Source organism: Triticum dicoccoides, chromosome 5B (assembly GCF_002162155.2).
Source record: "Triticum dicoccoides isolate Atlit2015 ecotype Zavitan chromosome 5B, WEW_v2.0, whole genome shotgun sequence".
NCBI classification, from domain to species: domain Eukaryota; kingdom Viridiplantae; phylum Streptophyta; class Magnoliopsida; order Poales; family Poaceae; genus Triticum; species Triticum dicoccoides.
In genome coordinates, this window is record NC_041389.1 from 473,602,040 (window position 1) to 473,613,465 (window position 11,426).

The 11,426-nt window shown below is 45.5% G+C and overlaps 2 protein-coding genes across 2 annotated transcripts; one reads left to right on the forward strand and one right to left on the reverse strand.

Moving 5' to 3' along the window:
• Positions 1-333: 333 nt before the first annotated feature.
• LOC119310920 (spindle pole body component 110-like) lies at positions 334-6,345 on the forward strand. Its single transcript, XM_037586542.1, has 15 exons — positions 334-632; positions 1,294-1,421; positions 1,509-1,580; positions 1,657-1,770; positions 2,493-2,561; positions 2,650-2,706; positions 3,219-3,272; positions 3,362-3,424; positions 3,524-3,586; positions 3,791-3,955; positions 4,046-4,201; positions 5,237-5,317; positions 5,405-5,466; positions 5,571-5,703; positions 5,994-6,345. Exons 1-14 carry the CDS (start codon positions 437-439, stop codon positions 5,662-5,664), a joined length of 1,374 nt encoding a protein of 457 aa, XP_037442439.1. The 5' UTR covers positions 334-436; the 3' UTR covers positions 5,665-5,703; positions 5,994-6,345.
• A 1,165-nt stretch (positions 6,346-7,510) lies between these two features.
• On the reverse strand, positions 7,511-10,258 carry LOC119310921 (NAC domain-containing protein 92-like). Its single transcript, XM_037586543.1, has 3 exons — positions 9,825-10,258; positions 8,474-8,754; positions 7,511-8,348 (listed from the first exon to the last, which is right to left on the reverse strand). Exons 1-3 carry the CDS (start codon positions 10,048-10,050, stop codon positions 7,749-7,751), a joined length of 1,107 nt encoding a protein of 368 aa, XP_037442440.1. The 5' UTR covers positions 10,051-10,258; the 3' UTR covers positions 7,511-7,748.
• Between the last annotated feature and the right edge of the window lie 1,168 nt (positions 10,259-11,426).

Consider the following 11,426-nt stretch of genomic DNA (forward strand, 5'->3'; position numbering starts at 1 on the left):
ATCTATCACACCTGCATAATTTGATAAAAAAAATTCCGTTACAACGCACGGACATATGAGTATTTGATAGTAAGTTTAGAAAGCTCTAGATCCGATGCCTTCTTTCACCTTTGTTCAATCCTCAACAGGAGGCCAATAAAAAAAAACTTCGAAAGTAGGAGATGCTCTAATGCACCTTCCTAAACACCTTGCATTTTACAAGCCCTAAGGCCCACCGGGCAGTGAGACAACCCAGACGCACGCGGCGCGTGCCGCGCACTCCTGTGTCCTGTCCCTCCCCTCCCTCGGCACGGCAGCCAGCGCCGCACCCACGTGTGGCCTCTTGAACTCGGTTGAAAAACGATCTGGGCTTGCTGCCTCCGAGGAGCGAGGCTACGAGGCGAGCACTCCTATTACGCTCCTCCTTCTCGGCCCCGAGCGCTTCACCATCTGCGAGATGCGGATCCCGGGGCTTCTCGCGGCGGCGGGGGCGCTGCTGGTGCTGCTTCTCGCCGTCGCCGGTGCGGCTGCGCAGGAGGCGGCGGCAGCGGGGGACGTGCGGCCGGAGGAGATCGCGGCGAACGCGAGGGCCCAGGAGGAGGCGGTGCTCGCGGCCGAGCTGGGGCAGCTCAGGGCGAAGGTCGCCGCGCTAGGTGCGTGCGTCTTGCTCCGCTCGATTCGGTCCGGGGGAGGGCGGGTGTGGTTGGTTGGGATTTCTGGCGCTGCTTCGAGCGGCTTCGTTGGGGTTTGCTAGGGTTTTGGGGTCGATTTGTTCTGGCGAACTAGGCGCTTCTGCGATTTGACGAGATAGGGGACGGATTTGGTAATTAGTGAACATATTGGTCGGTGGCTTAGAGATATCGTGTTAAGGCCGCCGAATAGGGATTGATAGATGCAGGCTAGGGAAAATTCTTCAGGCTAAGGGAAATTCTTCAGGCTAATTGGTGGCAATGTTGGGCAATAGCTTCGTTGTTGCTCCTCCAGTCCTACGTTTTTAGTTTGTCGCTGGATAGAGAGCCAGTTATGCCATTTAGTCTAACCGGAATTCGCCATGGAACCAGTGCCCCTTGCTTGAACTACCATTGAAATGCATGAAGGAGCTTGTAGCGTTAAGAACACAATTACTCCGGTTTGATTCAGTTGGAGGTTCGCCATGGGCATGTCTTTGGTTGAAATAGTTTTTGTTACAATGTGAAATAGATGGTGTCAAGTCACTTGAGAATTTGTGTTCGAGTAAAATCTTTTTCTTGTCATTGCAACATGTTTGTGCCACTTGATCCTTTCTGAAACAGTGCAGCTCTTGTCACCCTGCAGAGTCGAGCATTGCAGCACAGACACTGGAGCTGAATAGCAAGGATGGCGGCATCGAAACACTGGAAAAGGTGACTGGGGAGATGTCACAGAACATTGCTACTCTGCAGAATGAGATAACTTCCCTCCAGGTGACCCATCTCGTGAAGGACAATATATTGTATCATATTCCTGCTCCCTGATAAAGCAATTATGCTCATCTGTTGCTACATATGCAGTCAAAGGGATCTATAGCTGCAAAGGAGCAGGCAGGCAAGGTCAATGCCCGGGCTATTGAGCTTGAGAAGCAGGTATTGGGTGTGTGAAACGTCTAAAACTTGAGTGCAACAATTAGGATTATGTGGTTTCTTATCTTGCCTATTCCAGATTGAGAAGCTCAAGAAGGACATAGAAGCACAAAATAACAAAAAGGCGACCATGGAGGCTAGAGCCGCCGATGCAGAGAAGAAGGTGCAAGAGCTGAATGCTAAGCTGGATAGAGTAAGTATTCGACTGTGGTCGTCTGTTGTGCTAATGTGCATCTTTATTTTTTTTCATTTAGGTAAAATTCTTGGACAAGATCATATTTGCTCAATCCTTTGATAAACTCTTGTGGTGTTGTCACTGATTTAAGTCGTCATTGTTGCCGTTTCTGCATCTATTACATGATAAATTTGTTATGGTTAAAAAGGAGATCGATACTTTGTCACAGACTCATAGCGGGTTAACGATGGTTCATGCTGCTATTTTCTTTTTTGTATGTGATTCCAATGCTATATAAAACTTTGCTAAGCACACTTCTCAAAAGTAAGGGTAAATTCTAAAGAAGAATCTGGAATGTTTTAGCGTATTTGATGATGATGCTGTTTGAGGGAAGAAAATGTTTTGGAAAACAGTGAGAATTTCCGTAGTATTATATAACAGGCTGCATGATATATTATCATCTCCTTAATTTTAGGGAGAGCTGAGCCTCATTCCCTATTAAAACGTTATAGTTGTGAAACCAAAAACGGGATAAGGTTCATATCCTGCTGTCCTATAAGACTTTCGGTGGAATCAAGGGTATATCCCTTGAATCCACCTTTTTTGTTACTCCCTCCGTTCCAAATTACTTGTCGTGGTTTTAGTTCAAATTTGAACCAAAACCACGACGAGTAATTTGGAACGGAGGGAGTAGGTGAATACTGTCCTCAAGTTGATAATGTTTTTATTTCTTTTAATAGCTTCAAAAGACAAGCGGTGAGCAAAAGGTTAGGATTCAGAAGACTAAAAATGCTCTTAAAGCTGCAGAGGTTTGTGATATATGCGACTACAGTGGTACATTTTTGTTTTGCAGTTTCGTGATGCATTCTCCTCAATCCTTTGTTTTGGTGTTTGTAGGAGGAGCTGATGAAGGTGCAGTTAGAAGCAACAGCAAAATCGGAGCAGCTCGGAGAGGTAATTTTCATTCTATTGTTGTAGCTGCTGTCATATGAATATGTCAGTAAGGTAACATGCCAGATTCTAGACTGGATTAGCCTTTTCCTATTTGCTCCGCACTCTTAGTGCAGTATGTCAGTGTTGTTTTCAAAAACACATTTCAAATGCAACTTAGTTGCCAGCTCAGCCTGGTGTAAATTATATGAAGTTTTACATAGTGATAACATACTACTCCCTCCGTCCCATAATATAAGAGCGTTTTTGACACTACACTAGTGTAAAAAAACGCTCTTATATTATGGGACGGAGGCAGTATCTTCTAATCACTGAACCTGAGTGTGATGTGTATCTGTGCATCTTTGTTGTCCGGCACATGTTGTGACTTGTACATTGAGAACTTCCTGATAAGGATGATGAGGACGACGATGCCTGTGATGGGTGTAATCCATCCTTCCACTTTACATGTTTTGAACCTCATCTAACAAGTGATTATTGTGACGAGTAGTTTACTGATTGTTACTTTTTGGCAGGTTCATGGAGCATGGTTGCCACCTTGGTTAGCAGCACATGCAGCTCACTATATGGTATAAGTGGAGTAGTTAACCTAAGCAATAAGCATTGTGCCTCTTCTTACTTTGCTTTTGCGCAACACACTCATCATGTTATCATGTAGGAGTTGATGTCAAGTCACTGGAGTGAACATGGAAAACCTGCTGTCAACAATTTATTGCAAAAGGTGCCTCCTAGCTTATTTATGCTTTTATTTTGATTATGAAATATGCCAAGCTGAACACATTATGTATTTGTTTATAACCTGTGAATTAAATCACTGCAGGCGTCAGAGAAAACAGTGCAGGCGAAGGAATGGGCTGAACCCCATATAGAAACTGTTAAGGCGGTAATATTCTTGTTCCTGGGATTGTGGGTCAGAAAATCTGTATAAGCAGAGTTTATTTGAAATGTTAAAACACGTCATTTATGCATGTGTTTATGGCCAATTCTTATTGTATATGGATGTCATGTGAGGCAAGTATCACATGATGTTTCTGAGTTTTTGCATCTGTATTCACTTTCACTAACGATGCTTTTTTTATCCTTGAAGAAATGGATTCCTGTCATTAAAGAAAATTGGGCTACGGCAAAGAAAAAGGCGGAACCTTATGTGCAAATGGTCTCAGCAAAATCAGTAGAGCTTTATCAAGCATCAAAGGATGCTATCTCACCTCATGTTGTGAAAGCACATGAGCTTGCTGATCCCTATTTCCAGGTACACTAGATCCTCTTTGTTTAGCAATTACACTTAGGCCATAGTGTTGTCATTGTAGTGAATTGATGTGGCTTGATTATATTTTTTCAGGAAGCCAAGAAGTTATCCAAACCTTATATTGATCAAGTTGCTAAGGCCAGTAAACCACATGTTGACAAACTTAAAACCACCCTGAAGCCTTACACTGAAAAGGCAGGCCAGGAATATGAAAAGCTTCGCGAGACAGCTACTTTATACCATCAGCAGGTCTTTCTTCTCTTAAATTTTCTTGTTATCTCAAGTATTCCAGCTTCTCAGTTCCAGTTAAATATTAATGCTTTGTTGTTTTAGACATTTTATGCTTCTGTTATTGTTAATTTTATTGTTTTGAGTTATTGAACACTTGGCTGAATTTGTAGGGCTGTTTTTAGGTGATCTTATTTCATATATTCTTATATAATCCTTGAGCACTGTATCTGCATTTTTCTCTGCTAAATATTGCACTGTATCATCGGTAAATTTTGCAGCCCCCTAATAGAATTATTTCGTCAATCAATCTAATGAGATTTTTCAGACCTATATATATAACTTCACAGTTAGTTATAGTTTAATAATTTCACTTTGGCCTTCTGTATGATTATTTGGTAAATACTGCTCCCTCTGTTTTTGACACTATGGCAGTGTCAAAAATGTCAAAAAACGTCTTATATTTTGATACAGAGGGAGTACTGGCCTACCAGAATTTCTTGGAGATACGCCCTCCCTCTTGGTCCTCCCCCAAGGGCGTGCACCCCAACCTTGCACAGTTCTTGGATGCCATCAAAACTGAAGCTAGGGCCTGGGTTTTGGCTTAAGCAGCTGTGGGCTGCCACTTGCCCTGCTGTAGGTTGCGTGTGACTGGTGCGGGAGGCTTGTAATTAAACTCCTTTTCTATCAATTCTGGGATTTTTTTACATTTTTTCAAAAAATAAATATAAACTTTGTGCACCTTTGGTAATTGGTTGGTTCAAATACTGTCTTGATCCAGAAACTTATTATGTACTTCCGTCCATATCAAAATATAAGACATTTTTTGACACTGTACTTTTTGTATGCTACTACTACTGCTGAATTGCTCTAATCTGTGTTGAACTGTGTATACGCTAGTGGGTGAAGTAGGCTGGATGAAACAGCATTATGGTTAACTAACCTTCGTACTTACCTTGAACAATACTACATCTCTCTGTGCTGTAAGCAACTGCGGTAAAATGGCCTGAAGATCCAAGTCATGGATCCAATAATCTAAGCAAATTTCCTTTTCAGGCTCAGGTAACTATCTTGGATTACATGCACCAACATGAGTTATTAAAACAATTTGCGAATGGAGAGTTGGTGTGGTTTCTGGTAAGCACAAGCTGAACTGTCAATTTATAACATGTGTTTCTACTGATTAAAATAAAATGGTCTAAAATATCTTATCTCTCTTGGTAGGCTGCTGCTTGGCTCCTTATGCCCGTATATGTTTTGTACATACTCCTAACAGAAGTCTTCTGGTCAGTAGTGTATTTAAAACGCTTCAGCTAATAGTTGCTTGGCATGGCTTTAGGTGAATTGTGACTGTACTTGTTCGATCAGAAACCTTCCATTTTTCATGCAGCATCACCAAGAAGAAGAAAATCCCACGGAGTGATAAGGGCAAAGTTTTGGTCAATGGCCATAGGAGACACAAGCGCCGACATGCGGACAAGTAGACCGTATACTGTTTGCCTACGTTCTGCAGCACTGTGAAGGTACCACATTCTTCCTTTGTTAGCAGTAACATCTGATCCAAATCCCACGCTATGTAGGCGTTCTTTGTTCTCATCAAAAGGTTTGGGTCAATGGAACAGTCCTCTTATTTTCACAAGAACATTGAAGTATATAAGTTTTTAATTGATATTTGATACAACAGAACATGTTTTTCTTGGGCCTTGATTAATACTTTGAATATTGAATTGTTTGATACAACTTTGAAGCAAGTACTAAATCATTCACATGTCAGTTTTGTACCCGGCCTTTGAACTCTGTTTGCACTCTGCAGATCAAGTACGATGAGGCATTATTCATTCACTGACGAGTCTGCTGGATACAAATGAGGAGACGCCTGGTCCTGGTTAAATCATGTGTAATATATACCCCGAGTTATACTGCACGCAAACCGTGTCTCCATTTTGGCCCCCATGTATTGTAGCGGCCGTTTTTGTACGATCACGTTGCCGAGTAGGGATTACGAGGTTAAATCTGCAGGTATTCGTTTTAGTGGACACTTATTATGTTGCAGCTACTAGCGTGTTTTGAGTGTACTTCGGGTAATCTGTGCTCACAACTTCCTAACGTACGTACCATTTCTTGTCACTGAAAGTTCTGGATTAAAACTATTCAACGTCGCTGTACGCTGGAGTAGTGTACTAGGTTGTCTGCAATTTTTTTTCTTCGAAAAGGAGGATTACCCAATGCACACATCTTTATTGCATTATTAAATACTCCCTCCGTCCGAAAATACTTGTCATCAAAATGGATAGAAAGAGATGTATCTAGAACTAAAATATGTCTAGATGCATCCTCAATATTGATGACAAGTATTTCCGGACGGAGGGAGTACATAGATGGTGAAAACTGTTGCCCTACCTACAAGATTGATGATGTGCTCTATGCACATCAAGAAATCTGGTGGCCTCACCAAGCCACCCGACGGCCAGCCAGAAGCATCATCCGGCCTAGCAGATCTTCAGTTTGCACTGTCGGACAACGCCAACCTCTTGCGTGAACGATATCCAGCATCAAGACTCCACTCCACTTTGCTGTCGAGACTCGTCGTCGTTGATATGTTAGATGGCATGCCGCTCCACCTTGGTCACCGCACGAGAAGTATACGGAAACCTGTGCCCAGTCACCAAGCCAAACACTTGTCCCTCTAGCTGATGTACAACCCCAAAGATGATGCCCCATGGGGTGACGATGCATGAATCTCGCCATCATTTGATCTGGAAAAGCTGACGCCCACAATGCCTCCAACGAGGTAACGACGCCCGCGGGCGCCGCTGGTGACGGTTCTGTCCAAGGCTGAACAAAGCTTTCGTTGGCAAATTCACGCTCATCCCTGTCTGGACCACCAGATCAACCTCCTCCGCCATCCAACATGCCCATATGCGACGTCTACTGTCGGGAAACCGCATGATCGGAGCCACACCCCCGCCTGGGTGAGTCATCGATGGCGGAGGGGCCCTCAACGTTGCGCCATCTCCACCGCAACCACGGCAGAGGAAGGCCCCACCGCCGCCATCATCCCGGGGGCTCCGACGGCAGCAAGGAGAGGGGCAGCGGTGGCTCAAAGTTCTATATCAGACCGGGAAGGAGGGAACCGAGAAGAGAGGCTACATTGGCTCGAGGAGAGGGGTCGAGGAGGGAGGGGATCGGGAGGGCTCTGTCACAAGGTTATCTCCATTGAGGCCTGAATTCGTGGTGAACTCCGAAATAACAAATCGATTTCAGAAATCCGCAGCATGCACGTTTAACTTTGGCACAGAGGCGCATAACAAGTACAAGTAATAATACTATTTATAAACTCACTGGTAATCCTGAATGTATACAAGCGCGCGGTTAGGTAAGGCAAACAGTCTGTGTACAAGGCGGACGACCAAAGCTAACCTGAAATGCTCAAAGAATAACTGACAGAGAAGACGATGATACAACGAAGAGACTAGATTAAACACCACTCAAACCGCCCTGCTCTCCTACGTAGTCAACAATCGCCTGACACCCCAGGCGTCTCACGTACACAGCCTACGTACACTCATCAGTAGCTACCAGGCCAGTACCTCTCCACCATCTGATCTACGTCCAGGTTCTGGTACCTCATGCCGGCACCCCCTGCCGCATGCCCCTCTCCGCCGAACCCGCCGTCCCCTCCGGCGGCCGGGATGCCGCCGAGCCCCGCGGCCATGTGCTGCTCCATCGTCATCGCCTGGCCATTGGCACCGCCCGCCTGCTGCTGCTGCTGGCCCATCGGCATCGACATGGCGTGGTGGAGGACGTGATGGGGCGACGGCATCGCCGGCGACGGGCCCCCGAGGTTGAGGTTGAGGCTGGAGAGCGTGAAGGGGCCCGGCGGGTTGAGGTACCCGGCGCCGGCGGGGTGCGGCTGGATGTGCGGGTGCAACCCTGGCGTGCCCCTGGCGAAGCGCGAGAGCTCCGCCAGGTCGGCGGGGGTCATGTACGGGTGGTGGTGCCCGCGGCCGCCGCCGAACAGGTCGTGCCCCAGCAGCGTCGGGAGGAACTGCGGGACCATGTCCAGCGTGTACGGGTGGTGGTGGGACCGGGAGTGCGCGTTGGTGCTCGACGGGTACTTCTTCACGCCCGGGCTCTTGGCGAAGATGCGGCATACAACCCATTCATCCTAGAAACATTGAGTTCAAGTAAAAATTTAAAAGCACATAGAGTTAGGTGGTATTAGCATGCAACCGCTTAGCGCAAATTAGGGGCCAACATTCTAAAAGAAAATTTAAATGGATGTGTATATACCTTGTTTGATTTGGAGGCTGGCTTCAGGTGGAGGCGGTACTCGTGCATGACCCAGTTGCTCTTCTCGCCTCTTGGAGCCCTCCCCTTGTAGAAGACTAGGGTTTTCTTCATCCCGACTAGCTCTTGTGCCGATGGCGGTTGCCCGGTGAATATCTCCTTGTCCTTCCCCGTCGTCTTCCAGTAGCCAGCATTAGTTGCGCGGTTTGTTCGCACCCCGGTCGGGTACTTGCGGTCCCTTAGGCTGAAGAAGTACCACTCCTTTTCTCCCATTTTCGCCTTCTCTGGATTTCAATCGATTATCATACACATACAATTATTAGTTTGTAGTACATGTTACATACATGAAGCTGTAATAACAACTAAAAAGGCACTTTTTCGTAATTCGAGGTGTATGCATACATGGAGAGAATATAACATCCAGTTAATTGTTTGCTAGTAATAGTTTCTAATTATACAACTGCTAGTAGGGCTCTGCTCATTTTAAGTGCAGAACTTGGGTAAGTTGTCTGAGAAGGAGACATACAATTAATCTTGAGTCGATAACGCAAAACAAAATAAAACAAAAAGCATATTCATGCATGTATTATCATACTGTTGATGGTATCATCGTGCTAGAAGCTAACCAAACAAATTGTATCAAACAACAATGAATTGAAGGGTGCATGTTAAGTAACAATAGAAGATTGAAATCAGTTTGTACAATATATCATGTTAAAAAACAATTCTACAATATACTATTTTCCAAATTTGTAAAACTTCCTACAAATCCACTCTCCTTAATTTATTTATTTAACCGTGCAAGCATCCAATTAATTGTTCGATGGTAATAGTTTCTAACTACCAGATAACCGCAAATCCTGTTCCCCTCATTTTAAGTGCAGAAGTTGGGGGATTTGTCCTTTTCCATTATCCAAAAAAGAAACCACGAGAGAGGGACACATATAATCTTGAGACGACAGAGCAAAACATGAAGGTTTTAAATACCTACTAAGTATACTATGTTCAACCAAAATTTCTACAATATATTGTCTAAACTTGTAAGAATCCACCATTCTTGATTAGTTTATCTATGCATGAAGTCCTCCTGCATATATGCTCTCGAGGAAAAACGCTAGGTGGTTTGTGGCTTTTATATAGCTTTTGAAAAACATGATCGACGCGCGTATGAAGTCTAGTCAATTTGTCTTTTTAAAAGAGCACAGCTTATGCATGCTTGGTACTTGGTAGAGGGGAGAAAAACAAAACCATGGAAACACCCGTCGAAGGAAGGGAACTGGTCGTGCATACATGCATAGACGGACGCATGCACTGACGTGTGCTCAGGAGCATTTCTGACTGAGTACGTAGTTACCTGGGAGATCCCATGGCTCGCACTTGTTGAGGTCAACCTCGGTGATGGCCCTGGCCGTGAAGCTGCCGTCGGCGATCTTGCCGCGGAGGTAGTAGGTGATGAGCTCCTCGTCGGTGGGGTGGAACCTGAACCCCGGCGGCAGGCTCTCCTCCTCCCCCTCCTTGGAGCTCTTCTTCTTCGACACCGCCGCGCCCCCTCCCCCTCCTCCTGCCCCCGACCCTTCCATCTAATCACCAGGCGGCCGATCAACCAACACGGCACGAGGTATAAAACCCTAGATAGCCCTAGCCCGCGGTGCACCACAAGAGGAGAGGAACCGGCGCGCCGGCCGGGGAAGATGAACACGCGCACACGCTAGAGGTTGCTCGCTCGCTGGCTGGAGCGCGCCCAAGAATGTGCGTACGTCAAAGTGGTGGGTGTGAAATACCGGCCGGGAGTTACCCCGGGAAGAGGGCAAGGATATAAGGGGGGAGGAGATAGAAAATGTGCCGGTGACGCTGAGCCCGTACCAACCCGGGGTCGTGAGCGACAAGCTGGCTGGCTAGGTCGACGACGAGCGATCGATCAATGTGTTTTTAGCACGCTGCATCAAGGCCTCCTGTGTTCCCACGCGCTGGCTAATTTCCTCCGTCTCCGGCTGGCAGCTGTAGCTTTTCACCGCGGTATATAGTGGCATGGACATATCATATCATATCATAGATGGTTTCCCGCGAAAAAAGGGATATACTATCATATTTGGATATGGTACGTAATGGTGCTGTAGTGGTGCATATGCTGTATGTATATCTCGATCGCTGCTGCATGCATATGCATGCCAGTGTACTACGTACGTGCTAATAACTATTCTCCTGCCCGGCCCCTACCTCTACATGGCGAGCTACTGTAGCTTACTTGTTGTAGTCATGTGTATCTCACGCATGCGCGCGCACTGCTAGTGCGGCGCCATGCACTGCTTAACTGTGCGCAATTAGCTTCCTAGCTCAGTTCAGGAGAAAAATAATTAGCTTCAGCTGGATCCATGTTCCGCGGGGTCTTCCTGCAAAGTTAAGATACCCCACTATTAATTTCTTCCATTTGATGTCCAAAATAGGTTCAAAACGCTGATAAGGGTGTGAGTGTATGCCTTAATTTGATTGCTTTGACTGTGTAGAAATGATTTGATTTTTAATGACAAAAATGCTTCTCCTCTGCAGATTATTTTTTGGTGTACAAACTTGCGTACGTAGGTGGTCTATGCTAAACGAGCGGAGTACCAACCGTTGTTCAAGGCAGTGTGTAATCGATTGAAGTAGGTTGCTACAGAGGTTCTTTTCGACATAGGTGGCAGCATCACCCGTGGATCAATCCACCACCACTTTCGATATAGGCATAGTGTCGGTCTATAGGGCTCTACTATTGTTGATTTGTCGGTTTTGTTTTATTTCTTATTGTCAGACTTTCGGGGTTTGACCGTGTGCATCCTAATTATGCAGAGGCCGCATGTTACTCATAATGATTTATATCCGCTTGATGTACATTTTGAGATAATAAAAGCATCCTTTATCGGGAAAAAAATATGTAGACAAAATTGACCAAACTCAAGATGAAACTGGCCGCGATGCG

Coding starts and splice junctions, on each gene's coding strand:
- LOC119310920 (XM_037586542.1), top strand. CDS start 437: ATGCGGATCCCGGGGCTTCTCGCGGCGGCGGGGGCGCTGCTGGTGCTG. Junction 3,425..3,523: donor TCAACAATTTATTGCAAAAG/GTGCCTCCTAGC, acceptor AAATCACTGCAG/GCGTCAGAGAAAACAGTGCA. Junction 5,467..5,570: donor CTCCTAACAGAAGTCTTCTG/GTCAGTAGTGTA, acceptor TTTTTCATGCAG/CATCACCAAGAAGAAGAAAA.
- LOC119310921 (XM_037586543.1), bottom strand. CDS start 10,050: ATGGAAGGGTCGGGGGCAGGAGGAGGGGGAGGGGGCGCGGCGGTGTCG. Junction 8,755..9,824: donor CGAGCCATGGGATCTCCCAG/GTAACTACGTAC, acceptor ATTGAAATCCAG/AGAAGGCGAAAATGGGAGAA. Junction 8,349..8,473: donor CAGCCTCCAAATCAAACAAG/GTATATACACAT, acceptor CAATGTTTCTAG/GATGAATGGGTTGTATGCCG.